At 42.9% G+C, this 21,156-nt stretch overlaps 1 protein-coding gene and 1 long non-coding RNA gene across 6 annotated transcripts in view; one reads left to right on the top strand and one right to left on the bottom strand.

Moving 5' to 3' along the window:
* The window catches only part of TTC17 (tetratricopeptide repeat domain 17), a 55,222-nt gene extending 37,361 nt beyond the window's left edge, over nt 1-17,861 (top strand). For all 3 annotated transcript variants that reach the window (XM_083462529.1, XM_083462530.1, XM_083462531.1), the window contains exons 17-25: nt 257-427; nt 2,922-3,178; nt 5,270-5,435; nt 7,571-7,691; nt 9,929-10,088; nt 11,391-11,474; nt 13,596-13,715; nt 14,547-14,690; nt 16,833-17,861. In XM_083462529.1, coding sequence (XP_083318655.1) covers nt 257-427; nt 2,922-3,178; nt 5,270-5,435; nt 7,571-7,691; nt 9,929-10,088; nt 11,391-11,474; nt 13,596-13,715; nt 14,547-14,690; nt 16,833-16,964 — 1,355 coding nt within the window. In that variant the 3' untranslated portion in view covers nt 16,965-17,861. The remainder of the gene's footprint in view (nt 1-256; nt 428-2,921; nt 3,179-5,269; nt 5,436-7,570; nt 7,692-9,928; nt 10,089-11,390; nt 11,475-13,595; nt 13,716-14,546; nt 14,691-16,832) is intronic.
* LOC310689099 overlaps nt 17,382-21,156 on the bottom strand; it is a 30,093-nt gene continuing 26,318 nt past the window's right edge. For 2 of the 3 annotated variants that reach the window (XR_014517315.1, XR_014517316.1), the window contains exons 3-5: nt 19,405-20,294; nt 18,433-19,202; nt 17,382-17,823 (exon numbers count right to left, since the gene is read on the bottom strand). This is a non-coding gene — a long non-coding RNA (uncharacterized lncRNA). The remainder of the gene's footprint in view (nt 17,824-18,432; nt 19,203-19,404; nt 20,295-21,156) is intronic. The other variant, XR_014517317.1, reaches the window with a different exon arrangement.

The following is a 21,156-nucleotide window of genomic DNA, read 5'->3' as shown; positions in this document are numbered from 1 at the left end:
ATTTTTATTCTTGCTGTCGTTCTCCCTCTTCCTTTTGCACTTGTTGATTTTCTGTTCCATAGCCCATCCAAGTGCCCCTCTTCCTACCTGTGATTGACAAGGTGAGATACTTCGGAAAGTGTGTCACTTAATGACTGCCATTAATTTCCAAAGCATTGTACATGATCATCCTTGTTTGTAGACCATTTGTGTGTATCAGTAATTCAGATGATTATAGCAGCTTGGCCTAAGGGAGTCATGTCTGTGTGTTTCACAGGCCACTGTCATGAGAAGAGCCAAGGCAACAGCCATACCAAGCAGAAGTACCTTGACAAGCCCGATTCTGAGATCATATCCATGGAAGAAAATCTTGTGGCAGTGACTGATGACGATTCCACAGATCTTCTTCACAGTTCCACAACAGAATCATCCTCTTTGACTTTAGAAAGTAAGTGAATATTGGGGGTTGAGTCTTTTCTTCTTTTTCAGAGCAGTTGTTACTTTGTACCTCTCTAAATTTGGAAAGCCCCTCTTTTTCATTATTAGCGTTGATAAATGTATGAGAGAAGGAATTTCATTGTGTGCAGCTTCTCTGCAGCAATTTGAAACTTTCCACTTTGATACAACCATTAAGGATACAAGGACCTTAATGTTGAAGTTGGCCATCTCTGCTGTACCTACACCCTTGACCATCTTAGCAGAGCAGGCTACAGATAAATCCCTTGCGCGGAAATGCATATGTTTAAATGCACTTGCCATATCTGCTGGTTCATTTGTCCATGGCATACCTGCCTGGACCACAAAATAAGTCACCACACCTGTTGGGTGCTTAAAAAAATAGTAGAGCACCAAAAGAACACATCCTTGCCTATGGTCCATGTCATGTATAAGTCAGGCTTCACTGAGCTACATACAATTTGATTGCAGAACGATTAGGGAAAGTAGAGAGATATTGCTTGATTGCATAGGATTGTAGTTTAATTCCATTGTTAAAGGACTTTCCCATCTGTCAGACATGCCAATGGTGTCACATTGCTCTGAGAGCGCATGTGCAGTTTGTGATAAAATGGGATCCTTGATTAGATTAGATGAAGATCCATCCTCACTCAGAACAGAGGTCTGTCTGGTCCTGCACCCTCTTTCTAATAGTAGCCCACCATACCACATGCTTCTGGGAGATCAACAAGTGCCCTACTCCTCTTGTTAAGCTCTCAGCAATCACAGTTTAGAGACATACTGCAAGTAAACTCTGGGGACTCCCATTTAGTGATCATGCCTTTGTAGGTACATAGGATGCTTGCCTGATACCCTCTACCCAAATTCATCCTCTTTCATTAATATGAGGCTTCCTAATAGGAAGTCACACTCGCTAATTATTTCTGAGTCAATATCCCAACACAAAAATAGGAAGTAAAAGGGAATTGATTCAGATCAGGGCACAAAAGGTGCAATCCATATCTCAGTCATGTGAACAGATCCAAGCAACTGCCTGTTCCTCTCCCCAATTGTACAAATGAGCAATTTGCACTTTCTGCAGCTGCCACATCATACTGAGGCAATGTGCATTGTCCTTACCATTCTCTGCTCGGTGGAAGGGCAAGTCCACAGAATTTCCTTCTTGTCATGCCAGCAGGAGTTTTTCTGTGAACAATCCCTGTGTGTAATCCCCTCACTTTACATGACTTAGTGAAATGCTCCAGTTTCTGGGAGCTGCTGCTCCCTTCAACTAATGGGAACTTCGTGCAGATTTCATTAAGAGAAGCATGCAGCTGCTTTTGATGTATTTTGCCTCTTGAATGAGAGCTTCACCAGAGACATTTTTTAGAGGAACTTAATGGAATCGCCTGCATGGTGGCTTGAGAGCTTGAATTATGAGTTGAATACATTTTTAATACCTTTTAGGTCCTGAGCTCTTCAGGTTGGATAGTCCCCCCCCCCCCCCCGCAATATGGGAAAGGGTATTTTCCAGATAACAGAATATTGTCTGCTTTTGAAAAATTAGCAATCAAAAATTAATTTTGATTGCCTAAAAATACTCATTCCTGGAAAATACAGTGGAAAGAAATGATGCTTGTGCCAATCAAGCATTTTAGATCTGTCCTTACAATGTAAACTTTCCAAGCAGGGTCGCTACCGAGAGCTATTCAAATTATTGCTTTCAAACCAACAAACAATTTAATGAGAGGGCTTTGAAAGATCAGTCCTTTTCAATCCAAAGTGACAAGTTGTAAGAAATAGATCTTTTAGCGTAGCAACACCTATACTTCGGAACCCATCACTTACTGACATCAGGCAGGCTCTTTCACTTTACTCTTTTCAGCACCTGCTAAAACATCTTTCTTTAAGCAAGTCTATCCAGACACAAAGATGCTGCTGTTTTAATCCCTCTTTAGTTTACTATTGGTTTCAATGAACTTTTAAGTGTTTTTAATTACTTAAACTTGTATTAATATTTTTTAATATTTATGATAAACCGCTTAGAGGTTTTATTACCATCAGCCTGCATTTATATCATTAAAAAAAACCTATGTGTGATTCCCATAGTCTTGGTTTCAGACAAAAACAGAATATGGGTGGGTTGAGAATATCCTAGTGCTGAAAGTTTTAATCAGTTCTTAAGCATTGGATCCTTATGCAAAACAACTCTTCTGTGTTCTTGTTTTACGGGGGGCGGGGGGAATGGTCTTGCAACAAGGATAGGTTCACACAGTCGTGCCTTTCACACCATTATTGTAATTAATATGTAATCTTCCATAATGTCTCGGATATTGTGACTTGACTTTTCAACATATATAGGCTGTTATGTATGGCAAGGAAAGGTTATGGATTAGTTTAGCCATAAGCAAAAGCAGAAGTGTTAATGCCATCCTGTCTGGCAGCTAAGCCTAATTATAATACAGCTTTTGATCCGAGTGATTTATTTTATCGCTCCCCCTTTGCAGGCACCGTCATTGCCGAAAGCAATGGTTCAGAAGAAGTGGAGAGTTTGGGAGATGCTCAGATGTCCGAAGAAATGTTGGCATTGGTCGACGAGTTTGAAAATTCATGGCCCCTTGAAGCCTTTGAGGGGGCACTGGAAGTAAAAGGCCATCGGATGGACTTGCAAGGGATCCGTGTCCTCAAGAAAGGTTCTCAGGACGGACTTCCCAGCTCTTGTTTTGGAGATTGTGGAGATGATGACGATGACGAAACTGAATGGGTAAGAACTCCCATCAGCAAGATCAAGCTGTGTATTTCTTGTACAGTATCTCTGTGTTATCTATAGCTTTGCTCAGGCATCCTGATAATCACATGAGATAACATTCACACAAGGTGTGTCCCATGGAACATAGGTTTCTGGGTGGTAGTTGATCACGGTGAGGATTTGCCAGACATGGCTCCCTCTTAGCTCATTTCTTCCTTTCATCTTGAGTTCGTGCTTCTTCAAAGTCCATGACAAGGGGGCCAAACCTTCAGAACACATTACTCAAATTCTGTATCGGTTACATTCTCTGCCCGTTAGTTCCTGTAGTTTATATCAAGTGGCTAGAAACATAGTCCATTATATAGTCCCTCCCTGTTTGCTCCTCTGAGTCTGTAATGATCATTTTGCTTCAGCATTCCAATAAGTCAATCACAGAGCAAATTGTATTTTGAATATAGCATTCCTTATTAGACCTCTTATTGTTGCTTGATGTATATAATATACAGTGGTACCCCGCAAGACGAATGCCTCGCAAGACGGAAAACCCGCAAGACGAAAGGGTTTTCTGTTTTGGAGGCGCTTCGCAAGACGAATTTCCCTATGGGCTTGCTTCGCAAGACGAAAGCCCATAGGGAAATCTCCGGGGACCTGTTTTAAATTGCTGGCGGTCGGGAGCAAAGACTTTCGCCCACAGCCGGCCTTCAGAAGAGGTCCTGGACCTCTTCTGAAGGCCGACGGGGGGCAAAAGTCTTTGCTCCCCCCCCGCCTGCCTTCCCGGGACAGCGGAGACTTCTCCGCTGCCCCGGGCGATCTTAAAATGCTGGCGGGCGGGAGCGAAGCGTTTGCTCCCGCCCGCCAGCATTTTAAAATCTCCCCGGGACAGCAGAGAAGCAGCCCCCTGCGACCCTCTCCCGGCTGGAGAGGTGACGTGCGCCTATGGCAGGAGCCTCCATAGGCGCGCGTCACCTCTCCAGCTGGGAGAGCGCGCGGGGGGCTAAAGCAGCCCCCTGCGACCCTCTCCTGGCTGGAGAGGTGGTGCGCGCCTATGGCAGGAGCCCGCCAGCATTTTAAAATCTCCCCGGGACAGCAGAGACTTCTCTGCTGTCCCGGGGAGATTTTAAAATGCTGGGGGTCGGCAGCGAAGCGTTCGCTCCTGACCCCCAGCATTTTAAAATCTCCCCGGGACAGCAGAGACTTCGCTCCCGCCAGCCAGCATTTTAAAATCGCCCCGGGACAGCAGGGGCTTTTAAAATGCTGGCAGTCGGCAGCAAAGCCCTCCTGTCCCCGGAGCTTGCGGGGCGGGAGGTGGGAAGAAGGGCTTTTCTTCCCACCACCAGCCTTCAGAACAGCCTTCTGAAGGCTAGGGGTGGGAAGAAAAGCCCTTGTCCCCGTCCCCCCCCAGCCTTCAGAAGAGGTCGGGGGACAGACTGTCCCCGGACCTGGTCTGAAGGCGGTTTCCCTAGGAACGCATTAATTGATTTTCAATGCATTCCTATGGGAAACCGTGCTTCGCAAGACGAAAAACTCGCAAGAAGAAAAAACTTGCAGAACGAATTAATTTCGTCTTGCGAGGCACCACTGTATAGTATATTATTTCCATGTTTCTCAGCTGTACTGTGTGTTTTCATTGATGTTTATCAATTGTAATTGTCAGTTGTTATAAAATGTTATAAACATGACTGCATTAGTTTTCCATTAGTTTCAGTAGGTCTTCTGTGAGTAAAATTTAAGTCCTCTTTACCCTCACCATGTTAGTCCTATGACAGGAGTGACGACTCACAGACCCAGTGGCCCTCCAGACTTCTCTATCTCACCCATGAGACTATCTCCATGCAGTGTTGATTATCTCTTGCAAGTGTGGTCCTCAGTGCGGAATTGTTGCCCAACCTTGTGTTAAGTGAATTATTTTTATATACTTGCGCAATTTGATGAATGAAATGCAATCAGAAGGAGGAGGGCCAGGAGATCCAGGGAAAAGAGAAACTGTCTGGAAATTGTCCTTGAAATCAACTCAGACCACCGAAAGCCAGCTATCTCTTTATTCTCAACAGCACGCCTGATATATTTGGTTGCTAACCCTCATGGTGTTTTTTTTTTCTTTGACAGATAACATTCCAAGTAAAACGTGTAAAGAAACCCAAAACGGAAAACCTAGATCCACAAGAGCCAGCAGGAAAAAATGGAGAGGAGGGAGTAAACGGAGAAAATGATAACCTTTACCAAATGGCATTGGAGATCAGTGGGCCAAAAATACCCTCCCCAGGACCACCAGGTATATATATATTGAGGATTATTATTTTTGTAGAGCTTCAGGTTGTGTTTTATTCTTGATTGATTCAAGTGAAGCATAAGAAATGATTACATAGATGAGGAGTGGGGAACCTTTTTTAAAAAGAATGTAAGTCTGTTGACCCTTCTGTCCTGAAATGACAGTGTAGCCTTTTGCTGTAGTCAGTGAGGTTGTGTTAGATGTATAACATGATACAATATTTCCCAGTAGCCAAAGTCACAGTCATGCGAGCGGAATGAACACGAATAAAAGTGTGACTTAAGATCTGAGGACTCCACAGGTTATATTCATCATACATGAATTAGGGACAAACAAGTAACAAAACTGTGAAGTTCTATGGGTTAAAATGTGGCATGGGGCTTAATTAACCTTTTGTCTAAATCAGTGTTTTTCAACCTTTTTTGGGCAAAGGCACACTTGTTTCATGAAAAAAATCATGAGGCACACCACCACTGTGTGCAGAGAGGGAGATGTCAGAGCCCCGCTGCTCTCTATGGGGAATCGAATGAGAGCGGACCGCCTGTCCGCTCTCATCCGATCCCATCCGATCTGATCCCCACCCAGGATGGATGGAAAATAGGGTGGACACAGTCCGGCGCCCGCCTAGTGGGCGAAAATTTGACTTTTTAAAAAATTTTTCGAATTTTTCAATTTTTCCCACGGCACACCAGGCAACACTAGTGTGCCGCGGAACAGTGGTTGAAAAACACTGGTCTAAATTACTTCAGAGTAAAGCTCAGAGTCAAACTTGGGTTTCTGAAAGTATGTATCTCTTAGAAGAATTGCTATCTTATTCCTTTTACTTACCTTATAATAAGGAGCAGGGGCTGTATTCATGTTGGTGAGGGCATTTAAAGTGCTTCTTGATTTGAGCCACCTAAGCTACCCTCGTCTCTTTCATTCTCTCTTTAGTAGCATGATTTTGTTGGAGAAGCATTCATCCTGGGACTAAGAGAAGACCAAGCAACCATGCCAAATGCCATGGCTGAATGCAGCTTGGAAGCAAGGCACTACCTGAGCCAAATTTAACAAACATAGCATGGCCAAGATAGTATAAATATAGATGGTCCTAAAACCCCAGAGTAGGGATGGGATGTACAGAATTATGGCAGGGATAGGACTGTTGTTTCCTAAGGGACGTCTGCCAGTTTCTTCCACCTGTGTTGTCTGTTTGCTGCCTTTTTTGGTAATACTACACTTACCAGCAGAGACTTCCAGGACTCTTGGTCTGATGAACTAAGACTGGGCTGAGTGGCACTTGTGTGATGCCAAAATTCAATGCCCAATCCCTGCCTTTTGCCTTCCACTTTACATAATAGTTGTGGCGCCCCCAAGGCTCTGTATCCATGCTCCCCTAAATCCACCTGTGCTGGACAGTAAAAAAAAACACTCACACCAAGCCACACCTCTATACAGGGGCACCAACGTGAATAAAATATTGGGGGGGGGGCAAGCCCCGCCCCACATAATCGACCACATGATGCTGTGCACACACACCATTTGAATGGCAATGCCCATCCGCTTTGGGGAGGCCGAACTCCCTCACATATTGTATTGGGGGGGCCGAAGACCCCTCGCCCCCTAGGAGTTGGCTCCTATGTCTCTTATACATGGATCTGAGCAGCAGAGGTCTAGTCACAATTTGCTGTTCAAAAAGTTGCAAAGTAGAATATATTCAACCATTGTGTAAAGAAAATATTGAAGCTTTTCATATTGTGTGTGTGGTTGCGGAATTTCTGGATAGAGATCCCAAAGTTCTTTTAGCTTGGAGTTTCCTATGACCTCTTACCTTAGGGCCAGTATTGATAATTATGTTGATAATTGTGTTTTAATTATCCGTTTATTTTCCCATGTATAAATTAATGACTGAAGTGGGGGGTGCAACATAAAATTGTAGTGTCTAATAAATAGAAAAATGCATCTTGCAATTTTTTTTCAGACTCAAATCTTCTATATGTCTCCCACTTCAGATGTTGACCTGTTCACATGATTAGAACACTCACATGAACAGTTATATATAACAATAACCAGCTACAATAGCCCTTATTTTGCTGTGTGCACTACATATTTTGGCTGTGTTCAGACTTAATACTAAAAACTTGTTTGCTTCTTTCCAGGGAAAAGGCGAGACTACCGCAGCTTGGGTTGGCCAAGTCCTGATGAGTGCATAAAACTTCGCAGAGTAGAACTTACTACAGTAGCCAGTACATGGCTTGCTGTTTCTGCTAAAAATATTGAGTGAGTGTTTTTTCTTGAAAATAAACTGAGTTAGTGCACAAACCAGTACAGATAATCTGTGGCACCCTTCACCAGCTGGGTGCCCTCCCTGCGTGCTGACTGGAGCTGATGGGAATTGGAATCCAAAACAGCTAAAGGTCACCTGGCTGGTGAAGACTGATCAGTGTTCTAAAATATTATGGGCTGGTGCACTGAACTCTGCCTACTCCAGCCACACTGTTATAGGGAGGCTAATCTTGTCATAAAAGGGATGCAGGTGGCGCTGTGGTCTAAACCACTGAGCCTCTTAGGCTTGCCAATCAGAAGGTTGGCGATTCAAATCCGCGCAACAGGGTAAGCTCCCATGGCTCTGTCCCAGCTTCTGCCAACCTAGTAGTTTGAAAGCACACCAGTGCAAGTAGACAAAATAGGTACCACTGCTGCAGGAAGGTAAATTGTGTTTCCGTGCACTCTGGCTTCTGTCACGGTGTCCCATTGTGCCAGAAGCAGTTTAATCATGCTGGCCACATGACCCAGAAAGCTGTCTGTGGACAAACACCAGCTCCCTCGGCCTGAAGCAAGATGAGCACCGCAACCTCATAGTCGCCTTTGACTGGACTTAACTGTCCAGGGGTCCTTTACCTTTACCTTTACCTTTTTACCTAATCATGTCATCCATAGTATCCCAGGATAATCAGCTTTGTCTCTTTTAACGCACAATATGTCACCATCTGTTAACAGTGCCCTCCAGCAGTATCTCCTGCCCTGCAGAACGTAAAAGACAACGGTTCATAAATGATGTGGCGTTAGGAATGAGCAGTGAGGTAGTCAGGTTATTAGATAAATGTTCAGGGTGGTGGCATTCAAAAGTAAATTCAGTGTTATGACAGCCACATTCTGCCCTAGTATCATTCTGTCAACCATCTTCAAAAGCAGCCCCGCATAGAACACATTGCCATAGTTCAGGTGGCATGTCACTAAAGCAGCAGTGTATCTTAACTTGAGTATTTTTATATGTGCCTCTCAACTTTTAAATCATATTTGGAGCTCTCTTAACCTGAAAGCTGTGTGAGTTGCTGCCAAGTGTGGAATGCCACTTTTTAAATAATATATTCTCAGGTAGCTGGCTTGAAATTTTTGTTGCTAAAGCCAGGACCTAAGCCCGGTTGATATAATACAATGCTGAGTGAGCAAGAATCATGTCACAACACAATCTGTTAACTCTGGAACATACTGTCTGGCTTATTAACAGATTTCTTAACGCCTGTGTAGTTTCATTGGCAGTATTATCATTTATACCATCTTACTGTGGGAAAGTGAAACCTAATGCTAAAGGAATGTATTATGAAGGATTTGGAAGCTTGCTGTTACATATCCACAGACTAGGATTGGGAAAGCTGCCAGTTGTTTTCTTGCTCCATAAGTAATTTCTGGATTTTGCAAGGAATGGTAGCAACAGATTTGAGTAGCCTGCTTCTCCCTTAAGCATTATTATAAGAGTATTTTGCAATAAAAGCTCTTTGTCTAAAATGAAGATAAAATCTATCCCCCCCCCTTTTTTTTTAAAGGAAGCTCCTTTTTTGCTTTACTATCTTAAGATGAATCTCATTGAAAATTGAGAAGACTTGTGCAAGCATTCAAAGCTGATTAGCTGAACTTGTTTCATTTGGAGGATTGGGGCAATGAAATAGATGCATATATCAATCCATTATTAAGTGACTGACAGACTACTCAAAGTATAGCTGTACTTGGAGGAGACAGTGGGCTCAGATGTTCCAAGTTTTGACACAATCACGCAAATAATAATTTGGGATGCTGTCCACTTTCTCAGTGCAAATGGTTGTTCCAGAATGCAGAGGCAAGGGGTGGAAGCAAAAGGAACATGCCAGTCCCCAGTCCCGATGTAAGGCTGGTACAGGAGCAACTAGCCAGCCCTGCGGTGTGCCTCTTAAGATGTCTGTATTAAGATACAATTAACATCTAAAGAATGGATTTTTAGTGCTGAGTTGCTGCTTATTTACTTATTTACTTATGTTTTAAATTTTATTTATAAGCTATTGGGAGGAGTTCAATTATAAGTCACTGTAGAAACATGGTTTTTTTAAAAAACCTAAATAAATAACTTGAAACCAGTTGGTAGAGTGCAGACATACAATGTGTTGTTGAGAAGCTATTGCTGCCCTGGAACTGTTGCTCCTTCAACCTCTTTCTCTGAATACTTCATTTATGATGAGATTTGGCCTTCCCTTCATTTCTAGTATTACAGAACACATAGATTTTGCAACCCAGCTGCAAGAACCTGCCGTGGAACCTCTCTGCAGTGCCAACCTACCTGCCAGCATGCATACTTTGGATCACCTTCAAGGTGTTGCCAATCGGGCTAGTCTTCATTACATGGGAGAGAGTCAGCTAAAAGAGGTAGGCTAACCTGTTGGCTTCACAGACACACTGGTAAGAAGCTTCTTTGCACATTGCAGGTAACATTTCCTATTGCTGTCTACCCAGTGCTAGTGGTAGTTTAGCAGCATGTGTGAAACAGACGTTGACAGATGGCAGTGCCAACGCAGGTTTCTTGTGCTTCCAGCTTGCCCTTTAGCATTAAAACAGATGTGCAGGACACCTGTGGGGAAAGGATGTGCAGTATGAAAAGTGTGCTTGTATTGCTTCTGTTCAATATTTATTCCATGCCAACAACATTGTGGTGGGAGACGGTGTGCCTGTACAGAACGAACCTTTGTTGAGCTGTCCTGCCATGTGACTCAAGTGAATCAGAAGTTCAAATTCCTTGAACCTGACTCCCCCAACACTCCAAATAAAATCGGGCAAAAGTTCTATATTATTATTATTATTATTATTATTATTATTATTTACTTAAACCCCGCCCATCGGGCCAAGCTTCCCCAGCCGCTCTGGGCGGCTCCCAACGAAATATTAAAACACGATAAAACATTAAAAACTTCCCTAAACAGGGCTGTCTTCAAAAAGTCAGGTAGTTGTTTATTTCCTTGACATCTGATGGGAGGGTGTTCCACAGGGCGGGCGCCACTACTGAGAAGGCCCTCTGCCTGGTTCCCTGTAACCTCACTTCTCACAGGGAGGGAACCGCCAGAAGGCCCTCGGTGCTGGACCTCAGTGTCCGGGCTGAATGATGGGGGTGGAGACGCTCCTTCAGGTATACAGGACTGAGGCCATTTAGGTCAACACCAACACTTTGAATTGTGCTCAGAAACATACTGGGAGCCAATGAAGATCTTTCAGGACCGGTGTTATATGGTCTCGGCAGCCACTCCCAGTCACCAATCTAGCTGCCACATATAGACTATCTAGCAGAAGTACCAGTACAAGAGCTGGAAAACTGAATGGTCTTAGGTCAGGGATAAGAAACATGGTGCTCGTCAGCTGTTGGATTCCAGTTCCCATCAGCCCCAGCCAATGTGACCAATGGCCAGGAATGATGGGAGTTGTAGTCCAGCAAAATCTGGAAGGCACCACACCCTGGTTTAGACACTGACCTGGCTTCTCATCACTTTCAGAATAGAAGTTATTTTTTTCTTCTGGTTTGTGTAGTTGCATTTGCAGGATGCCGGAAAGCTTATACACAGATATAAGAGCACATAGCCTGTCGGAAGGGAACAGATTTTATCTTCGAAAGGGAATATGCAGATTTTAAGATGGCATTGATTGTATTATCCTAAGCTGTTGCCTTCTCTTGTTCCTCAGGTGTTGCAGAATCTTGGGAAAGACCATTATCCACCACAGTCTTTAGAACAAGTTGGAACTCGAATAGCCAAAGTTCTAGAAAAGGTAGGTGTGCACAACTAAGAGCTTACAAGTTCATATTGTCTTAAATTTACCTGGTTGATAGCCATCTCTGTAACCAGTAGTATTGCCTCAATACCTGCGATACAAATCAGGGCTTCTGCTTCTGCTCCCCACCCCTTACTGACCCTGCATATACCCCAAAATTGGCTCTGGGGTGGCCGGGAGAAATCCCAGAACAGTACACAGGGTGAGGAGGTATCATTCTGTCTGCCAAGCTGGGACACTTGCACAGACAGAACAATTGTGAGAGTGCTACATAGAATTCCACCGCAAGGCTATATTCTCTCTCTTTGAAATATTCTTATAAAGTGGCTCCCAATACACATTTTTAAAAATCAACAACAAATACAAAATTAAAGCCATCATTGGGAGCATTATTTATCAACTGAACACCTTCCTGCAGCCTCTCTAATGTGATTTACAGTGGACGCTTGGGTTGCAAACGTGATCCGTGCGGGATGCATGCATGCGCACCCGCCAAAACCCGGAAGTAACCCGTTCTGGTACTTCCGGGTTTCGGTGGTCTGCAACCCAAAAAATGCAACCTGAAGCAGCTGTAACCCGAGGTATGACTGTACTCTGGCAGACTTCTGGGGAGTGGTAACACAATTTGGGGTCAGTGACTGAGAAGGCTTGGCTTCTTGTGGAGGTCATCCTTACTTCCCATAATGATGCCATGCCAGCAGAGGACCTGTTGAAAAGCTTAACTGGTGGGAAAGGGGCACATATGTGGAGAGCTATCTCGGAAGGCTTGTAAGGCTTCAGAGGTTAAAGCCGGTAACTTGAACTGAGCCCAGAAGCTGGCTAAAATGCTCCAACTTCCTTACATTCTCAGGGAGGCAGGCTATAGCATTCTGGACCACTTGAAACTTTTGAGTCCTCTTCAAGGGCAGTTCCAAATAAAGCCCACTGCAGTAGTCATTCCAAGGGGTGAGATAAGAGTAGTCTGGTCCCTCCTCTCTAAGAAGTGGCCTAGTCTCCGAATCAAACTGATATTCTCTTTATCAGTCTTTGACATAAAGGCAGGACATATGAGAGGAGGTTCCGCAGTATGTTGAGGAAAGGCAATGATAAAACAATGGAAAGCAGAAGCTAACATGCATTAGTAAATCATTATTATTCTTTCTTATTTGTGGGTATTATATTCTAGATTGTAATAGTAATCATTGTTGTTTAAAATTTGCTTATAAAGTGGTTCATTCTTGTAAATGGTGTAAATTGGATGTTTCTTTGTGTCAATTTCAGTATTATATTTATTATTTTAAACGGGAAACACCCTAAATTAGAACAGAAACCTCTTACACTGCCAAAGGGCACCTATTTACCATTTCCCTTTGGCAATGCACCAGAGTCTCTGGTCTCCCTAAACTGTCCCTAAACTAAGGCTCTGGTCTCCCTAAACTAAGTAAGACCTGGGGGCTGGATGCGGCCCAATCGCCTTCTCAGTCTGGCCCATGGACGGTCCGGGAATCAGCGTGTTTATAAATGAGTAGAATGTGTGCTTTTCTTTAAAATGTATCTCTGGGTTATTTGTGGGGCATAGGAATTCGTTCAATTTTTTTTTTTTTTCAAAATACAGTCCGGCCCCCCACAAGGTCTGAGGGACAGTGGACTGGCCCCTTGCTGAAAAAGTTCACTGACCCCTGCCCAAAATGTACCTTTTCAGAGATTATAGCGTCTTTATTGGTCCTTTTGAAAAACAGGCATGCTGGCATTCATCCCAGGCTTATTCTCCCCACCACCCTGTCTCTGACCATCCAACTCCTTTGAAACACCTCAAGGGAAACAGAACTCTTAACCAGTAGTTAAAATGGTTACTGAAAATCACCAAAGAGTGGCAGCATTTCTGCACTAAGCAAAATACGAGCTTCTGCTCTTGGAAGAAAGCACATAGCCGTTGTACCCATTGCAGACATCCATGAGCGCCCTTTGATATAATGCTGTCTGCATAGACAAGATGTGCATTACTAAGTTGTTAAGTGCCTTAATTTTTGAATAAGCTTAGGATGGATGAAGGAAAATAATGAGGTCCTTGTGCAAATGTGAATGATATATGATATTGCCCCCCCTCCCACCCCATCTTGTGTTTTTATGCCGCACCAGAATCAAACCTCTTGGGTCCTCTCCAGCATGGCAGCCCTTTACTGGAGGGTAAAAGGTCAAGGGAAAAAAGCAATTGACTGCCTCCGGCAAGCCCTGCATCATACTCCCTATCATATGAAGGTATGTGTTGTATTACCTGTGTGCCTGTCTGTGATTTCCAGCTTTCAGTTTGTGTCTAAGTTTATGTGCTTTCACTGTTACTAACGCCTCCAGAACATCTCCCACATGAATAAATAACTGAATACAGAAGTTTCAAGACAACCTTAAAGTATTTTAGGGCAATCATCTACAGTTGCCTTCCAGTTGCCTTCAAAATAGATATAAAGTGTGGCAGAAACACTTCCGCTCACAATAATAAGATTGGCTTGCTGGTTTCAGCTCTTGGCTGCAGCCTCTTCCCCCACTAGAAAGCTGTTCTGGATAGAGGGCAGTGTGCAGTGCAGTGTGGAGGATTATAGCTGGGGAAACGTCCACCTCCCAAAACAAAACAAAATGCAAGAGAGCATTTGGATCCAACCTGTGTTTTGTGTGCTTGCAGTAGGCACAACAGAGGCTAGCTAAGTTTTGCTCCCATAATGGAACACAAAACCAGCTGCATGTCTGCACATAGATGACCTGGACTTTTCAGGATATCAGGCTACCAAACTCTTTCTCCCAAAAACAACAACAAAAAGGCACTGCCTTTTGGACAGTTCATAATCTCAGCATGATTTATTTGTTTAGGAAATTCTGTTGGCACACTGTCAGTTAAACAGTTGTCATTTCATTTTGCCATTATACATTAAAATCTGTCTTGGCAATGCAAGAAAAGAAAAGAAAAGCCCCCCAAATAGAATCTGACCCTAATAAGCAAAGCCGGTTCTTTCAACAGCTGTCATTTCCAATGACCTGATTCGGCCTAAAGCAACATACTCTTCTCACTAGATTTGTTCCACTTTTCTTCTCTTTCAGGATGTGCCACTCATAAGCCTAGCAAACATCTTTCACAATGCAAAGCTTTGGAATGATGCCATCATTGTGGCTACAATGGCAGTAGAAATTGCCCCACACTTTGTTGTCAATCATTTCACACTGGCTAATGTCTATGTAGCAATGGTAAGTGAATAATCATAAGATTCGGTTCCCTTTCCTTTCGCAGCATCCTGATGCTCCAGTGTTACAGATAGGTAGAGTTTAGGAACAAGGAGAGAAACCACAGTTGTGTGTGGAGACAGCAATTAGTCATGTAGCTGGTAGGTAGAGAGTTGTCCCTTTTGGTTTTGTTAGTTCTGACAGTTGATATCATTTGGCTGATATTCAAATATCAATGGCTACGTGGGTGTCTCCAGCTTCCCAATTCTGATCAAGTTTCTCTCTGGTTTGGTCCTGTGGTGCTTGCCCGCCCCAGTCCCAAGCAATAAGGGTGGGGGCAGCGTCCTGCACTGTTCTTTGTCATGCTACTCTTCCTTTTTCTTCCTGTAGTAGAGTTTTAGGCACCCTCATAGCACGTGACCTGTTCCCCCTTGGCATGAAGCCTGGCTAGCATTTGATAGGACACTGTGGGCTGTGGAAGCATCTCAGTTGATGGGGGAGGCAATTAAAGAGCATTGCATCACTGGCAACCTGGAAACAGCACCATGGTCGTTGTCTTCTTCCCATGTCACTCTCTGTTGCCCTGGCAACCACCATATCTCCAGCAGCCACCAGAGGCACTGGCTGGCTTTGTTAAAAAATATAAATAAAAAGCTCCTCCTGTCTGGGATGATCTGCTGGGAGGGTCATTCTTACTCTGAACAAGGATAAGGGGTATATCTTAGTGTGCCTTTACACATATTTGTATGCACACAGTTGTGAATAGATGGAAAAACATCAATCCATTAAGTTTTGCCGGCAGCAAGTTCACATAACGCACAAGCGATGCCTTACCAACATTGATAGAAGTTTTTGTGTGAAGACGGGTCAACATAGGAGCAATTGCAGAAATGGCAGAAATTCTGCATTTTGATAAATGTAAAGGTGTTATTAATGTCAAAATTCTGGCCTTAATTGTAGGAAGTTGCATTCAAATAAGACATAGATTAGGGACAAAATGCAGTGGAGTGTGGGATCAGCCAATGACCAGTCATGCCCTTCTGCCAGTCTAATGTTTGAGTCTGGAGTTTTTGGGTCATCAGGGAGTGCAATAACCTCACGAATGAGTACATTGGCTGTGAGGAGCATCTTGACATGAGAATGCTAGCAGGTTAGAAGTGTTCTCTTCCGGTATAAGAACAGCAAGGAGTAACAAAGGGGAAAACAGATCTTAACTGAAGACGCCATGAAATTCTGTTGCTTTTAGTTTTCTGTATGATGCAACTGGTGTCCCGTCTTGACATGTAAAAATTCCACATGATCCATCTCTTCCTGACACAATATACTTAATAAACTGATTTTTACCATTTTTAATTTTTTTCATTTAAAAACTAAGCCTTTCTTTAAAAAACAAAAACTTAAAAATCTGCACCCCTCAGCAAAATGTGACCATATTATTTCCATTTCCTGAAGGTAATGCTAAACTGGAAATAACTTGTGCTAAGTCATTGAGGAGCCATAAACTAGTTCCATGACTTCAGGCCAATTTCTGTGTTACCTTGATGACACTGTCACTGGCAAAAAAACCCACAAAACCCTGGTCCTCAAGAGAAGCAGTGTGTATGCTGGCTTCTTATGCCCTGCCGGTGTAGTTTGAGCCGATGCATACAGTGCATTGCCTTGCACAAATAGCTTCTCATGTGAAACTGTGTGCATACAACTCCCATTTTTCAGTGGCTACCGTAACACAAAAGTAAGATATTGAGTCTTAGGCCCCTTACTTAATGTCTTTACACAAAGAACCCAATTGGATATAACCCTTAATCATATTTTAGCACTACAGAAATTAGCAGAAGCAGGCCGCAGACTTCCTTTCCCTTTCCCCTTTTCAAGCATTGCTGCGAGGAAGAGATTCAAAGCATCTACTTCCAAGTTTATTTTATTTCAGTTATTTTTTAAAAATACCTAGTTTCTTGCAAGCTTACTTTAAACTATGGTTATTTGAAAGGTGCCAGAATTCAGCTGTTGCTTTTGTTCCTGGCTCGATCCAACAAGCAGCACTGTGAAATTTAGCCTGATGTTCAACACCATAGACTTGCTAGCGATAGCATGGTACCTGTTTGGTAGGTGCTTTGCTGGGGCTTTTGGTACTTTGACCACTAACCATTTTGCATCTGGGCCCTACAGGAGGAGTTTGAGAAAGCCATGAGATGGTATGAATCAACATTGAAACTCCAACCCGAGTTTGCACCAGCGAAGAATCGGATCCGTGCCATTCAGTGTCATTTACTCATGAAAAAAGAAAGACGTTCTCCTTAAAGATCACAATCTTCTTCATTTTTCCCTTTTGTTTTTAAAAGACAACCGAATCATTCTTCACTATTATGCTTGTAATGAGGTGTGCTAATATCAATTGGGAAACCAGGATTTTAACTAAGAATTTGGGATTGTTTTTATTGTTCAGAAATGGAAGCATCCTTGGAAGCTAAATTACAGGGGAAAAACATTTTTACTAAACATCTGTATAATTAAATATTGAGCCCAGAAACTTTCCACATGCCTGTGACCCAAACATCCTTAGATTTTTTTCCCCATAAAACAAATTGGTGCCAGCATAGAATGTAACCTGCTTCTTGTCTAGCATATCTATGAAAATGCAAAGCACATCATTGCACCAGACACACTACGTAGGAAGAAGATTTTTATCCATCAGAAACTCACGTTTTACCATTTTCCCCAGTCCATATTACAGCATTACCAGCTCAGAGATTGATTGTGAGATAAGAATGCAGGTGGCTGCATACCCTTTTTTGGACTGTTTTTAGGGGGGGAGGAGAAGCGGCAAGCACAACATCTAGTTGTAAAATCATTTTTATTTTGGTTACCTGAAGAAAAGGGAAATAAAACAAAACATTATTTAAGAGATTTTATATCCATATATATGTGAAACCCACTGCAGCCCTTGGCCTGTCTTTACTAATTTTTTGTTTTACCCAGCTGAGTGCAAGGTGCAAATGTTAAAGGCATTTGTCCACATGCTCTGTGACTCTACAAGTTAGAGAAAGTGAGAGCATTTTAGCAAGCAAGGCAAACGGTCTGTTTCCAAATCAGTACCCACCTTGATCAGTGAAGGACTTGAAGCTCCATGTCTCATTGTTGAATCAACAAGGGCACATAACTTGGAACAAAAATAAAGAATTATGTTAATGAAGAGAATGCTGTTCTCTCTTTTTATATAGTCAAATGTCTTTTACAACAAATGTGGTGCAATTGCCTTAAGTTGTATTGAATGTACAATAAGGATCAGGTTCAGCTTTGTTACCTTGGAGTACAAGTGGTCTTTGGATTGTGTTCTATATGTGACTCTCTGGGCATTTGACTCCACACACTTCCAGTTGCATTGAGTGGGATAATAGGATCACACTTGTCCATGTGCTGCAAATTAGAATGCAGCACAGTCTGAACTTTAAGACACAGGGAAAGCTTACACCCCTAGAGCAGACTCCCCTCCTCAGACTTTTTCTCCTCAGCAAACAACATATTGCAAAATCTTTCTAACAGTTTGCATTCATTACATATGAACAACTAGGAACTGAGAGCAGCCAGCTCCTGCCTAATGTCAACTTGGAGATCAGGCATGCCAGACCCTAGTTACTGCTGAAGGCTTGAAAACGCAATTGACAATGGCTCCCACTGAGCTAGACGTACATGTAGGTCACAACTGATGGTCTAAAACAGGCTCACAAGTTCCTTTAAATATGGTAGACAGGTGCATCACCATACACACCTTGCACATCCAGCCTGCATCTTCAGCTTCAGCACACATGGAAATCTGCTCCAACATTTATTACCATTGCTGGATTGCAAAGCAGTGAGGACTAGTATAATTACATTTTTGCCAGAGGACATTCTGTAGTGAGGATGATCCTTCCCATTGGACTTGGTAGGGAAGGTCCTTGGAACTGTTCATCTATAGCTCAGTAGATCATGAGACTCTTAATCTCAGGGTCGTGGGTTGGAGCCTCACATTGCGTGAAATATTCCTGCATCGCAGGGGGCTGGACTAAATGATCCTCATGGTCCCTTCCCATTCTATGATTCAAGCTATTCAAGTCCTTTTCCGGGTGGAATTGTCCTTCCCTCCAGACTTACCCTTTTCTTTCTTGTTTTGGGGCAGGGGGCGGATCTATCTGATTGATCCTTTCCTGCAACTTATCACTGTTCTTTTTTCCTTGTTATCTCCCCTTCTCTAGTTTGTTGTCCTCTGCTCCCTACTAGAATTGTTTTTCTGATTCTTTGCCTTGGTTACTTGTCATATAGCACATGATATTTCCTGCCTTTGCTTGTCCTGAGGTTGTTTTCTTCACCCCACACCTTGTTACAGTTTTCTACATGGTTCCTGAGATTCCAGAGGTGGGGTGAACATGTTCATCATGGGGTTGAGGAGCTTATTTTGGCTCTGCTGGTTTGGTCTCGAGTGCTACTCTTCTGCCTGGAGACCCTTCCTACGAAGTATAGTGGGAGGCACCCTCTCTCAAGAGTGTCCTGCAACATAACCTGTAAACAGAAATGCACAGTGAGAACCAAGTTCCTTTTTCATTGAGTTATGCACACTATTGCATCACCAGATAAGTAACCAGTACAACTCGGGGATTTTTTCTAAATCCATAACTTACATATTGCTAATTTGTGTGTAGCAAAGAGAAATACTGAAATGATATTTCCCCAAAATAATTAAGAAGCTTTCAGTCTCTTTCACCTGAAGAGCAGGAAAGGTCAATCATGGCATTCTGGCAGATTAGGTCATCGCTCCTTCTCGGGAGAATGGTCTGGAGGTCTGCTTTCTTGCACCCGGTTCCTGTTCCCATTGCACTTGCTTCCACCACTTGAGAAACCATTTTTCTGCCTGTGCCAACCACTACCTTGTACCTAGCGCTGCTTGGTGGAACTCAAGAGTTTTTATAAAAACAAATCCCACAAGCATAGAGTCTGCCCATGCCTACAACATCTGCCATTAAGGAATATGATGAGGTTATGAGTCCATGAGATTTAATTCCATGCTTCTTGATGTTTGGGGGCATCAGAAATGAAGCTGATGTATGTTCATGCACATTTCAGAAGAAGATTACATGGATTTTCTGTATGGGGCTACTGAAGAATTTAATCAAAGATAGGCATCAGGTTACAATATTATTATGAGAGTGTGGGTGCCTGAACCCTAAATTATTGGGTTCTGTAGGCATCCGAATCTAATTAAGGCTCAGTGTTAAAACTGCTACGCCTGTGTGTATTTAAGCCTGTGTATTAGACGCTTCTAAATCTTCTTGAATTAGCATGTATTTAGGGCTAATTAAGCTTGTCTAAGCTTCCTGTGTTGAGGTAGTCACCTGAGGAATGGGCCATTAGGACTACAAAGCATCAAAGAAACTCTTTGAGAGATGGCAGAGAGGTGGGGGCCCTTTCAATTAGGAGATAAAGCCAAAAGCTTAAGAGCGAGAGGAAGCAATGTGAGCCAAAAGCTTAGAAGGTAGAAGTAATGTGACAAGCAGGAGGCAGAGTTTTGAATCCAGGACTGCATCTTGGGAAGAAGCAAGACGCTCTTGGTGTGTGGTACTGGGAACCTCTCCATCGAAAACTCAGGTTATATATCTGTGTAAATAAACCATATACTGTATCATAAAGACACCACAATCTCTGCTGTGCCTCATTTTTCCAAAAAGAAACACAGATCCTAGAATATCTCACTGCTGAGATATTCGTATCTGAAGAAGTGTGCATGCACACGAAAGCTCATACCAAGAACTAACTTAGTTGGTCTTTAAGGTGCTACTGGAAGGAATTTTTTTATTTTCACTGCTGAGAAGATTGGGATAGTGCATAACAACATATAGACATTTTGTATATCTGTTGATAAAATGACATGCTTACCTTCCACAGATTGGAGTGAAAATAAGTAATAAAACTCAAGAATTTGAAAGTGTGCTCATTTTTCCAGGAAAACAAGGTCTGTTCACTTTTCAGAACTCTATTAACAAACCTAATAAGTGACTCATAAAAACAGATATCTCATCTTTTCTTTATGCCCCTTCCACGGGAAGAAACGATCTTCCCATTGAAAGGGTTTCTTTTACACGTGAGAGATACTATCCTACACAGTCTCCTCTAAGCACCTGAGTTTAAACACTCTTGACCACACAATAGCTTCATCTTCCTGAATTTTGATAACTTAAAGGACCCTTGACGGAAATAAGTACAGTGGTGCCTCGCAAGACGAAATTAATCCGTTCCACGAGTCTCTTCGTCTAGCGGTTTTTTTCGTCTTGCGAAGCAACCCTATTAGCGGTTTAGCGGATTAGCGCTATTAGCGGTTTAGCGGCTATTAAAGGCTTAGCAGCTATTAAAGGATTAGCGGATTAGCGGCTAAAAGGCTATTAGCAGCTTAGCGGCTTAGAAAAAGGGGGAAAGGGGGGGGAATCGGAACACTCGCAAGACGTTTTCGTCTTGCAAAGCA

Source organism: Podarcis liolepis, assembly GCF_965112155.1.
Source record: "Podarcis liolepis genome assembly, chromosome: 1".
Classification (NCBI taxonomy): Eukaryota; Metazoa; Chordata; class Lepidosauria; order Squamata; family Lacertidae; genus Podarcis; species Podarcis liolepis.
The sequence above is the reverse complement of the archived record's forward strand: the minus strand, read 5'-3'. Positions and strand labels throughout refer to the sequence as shown.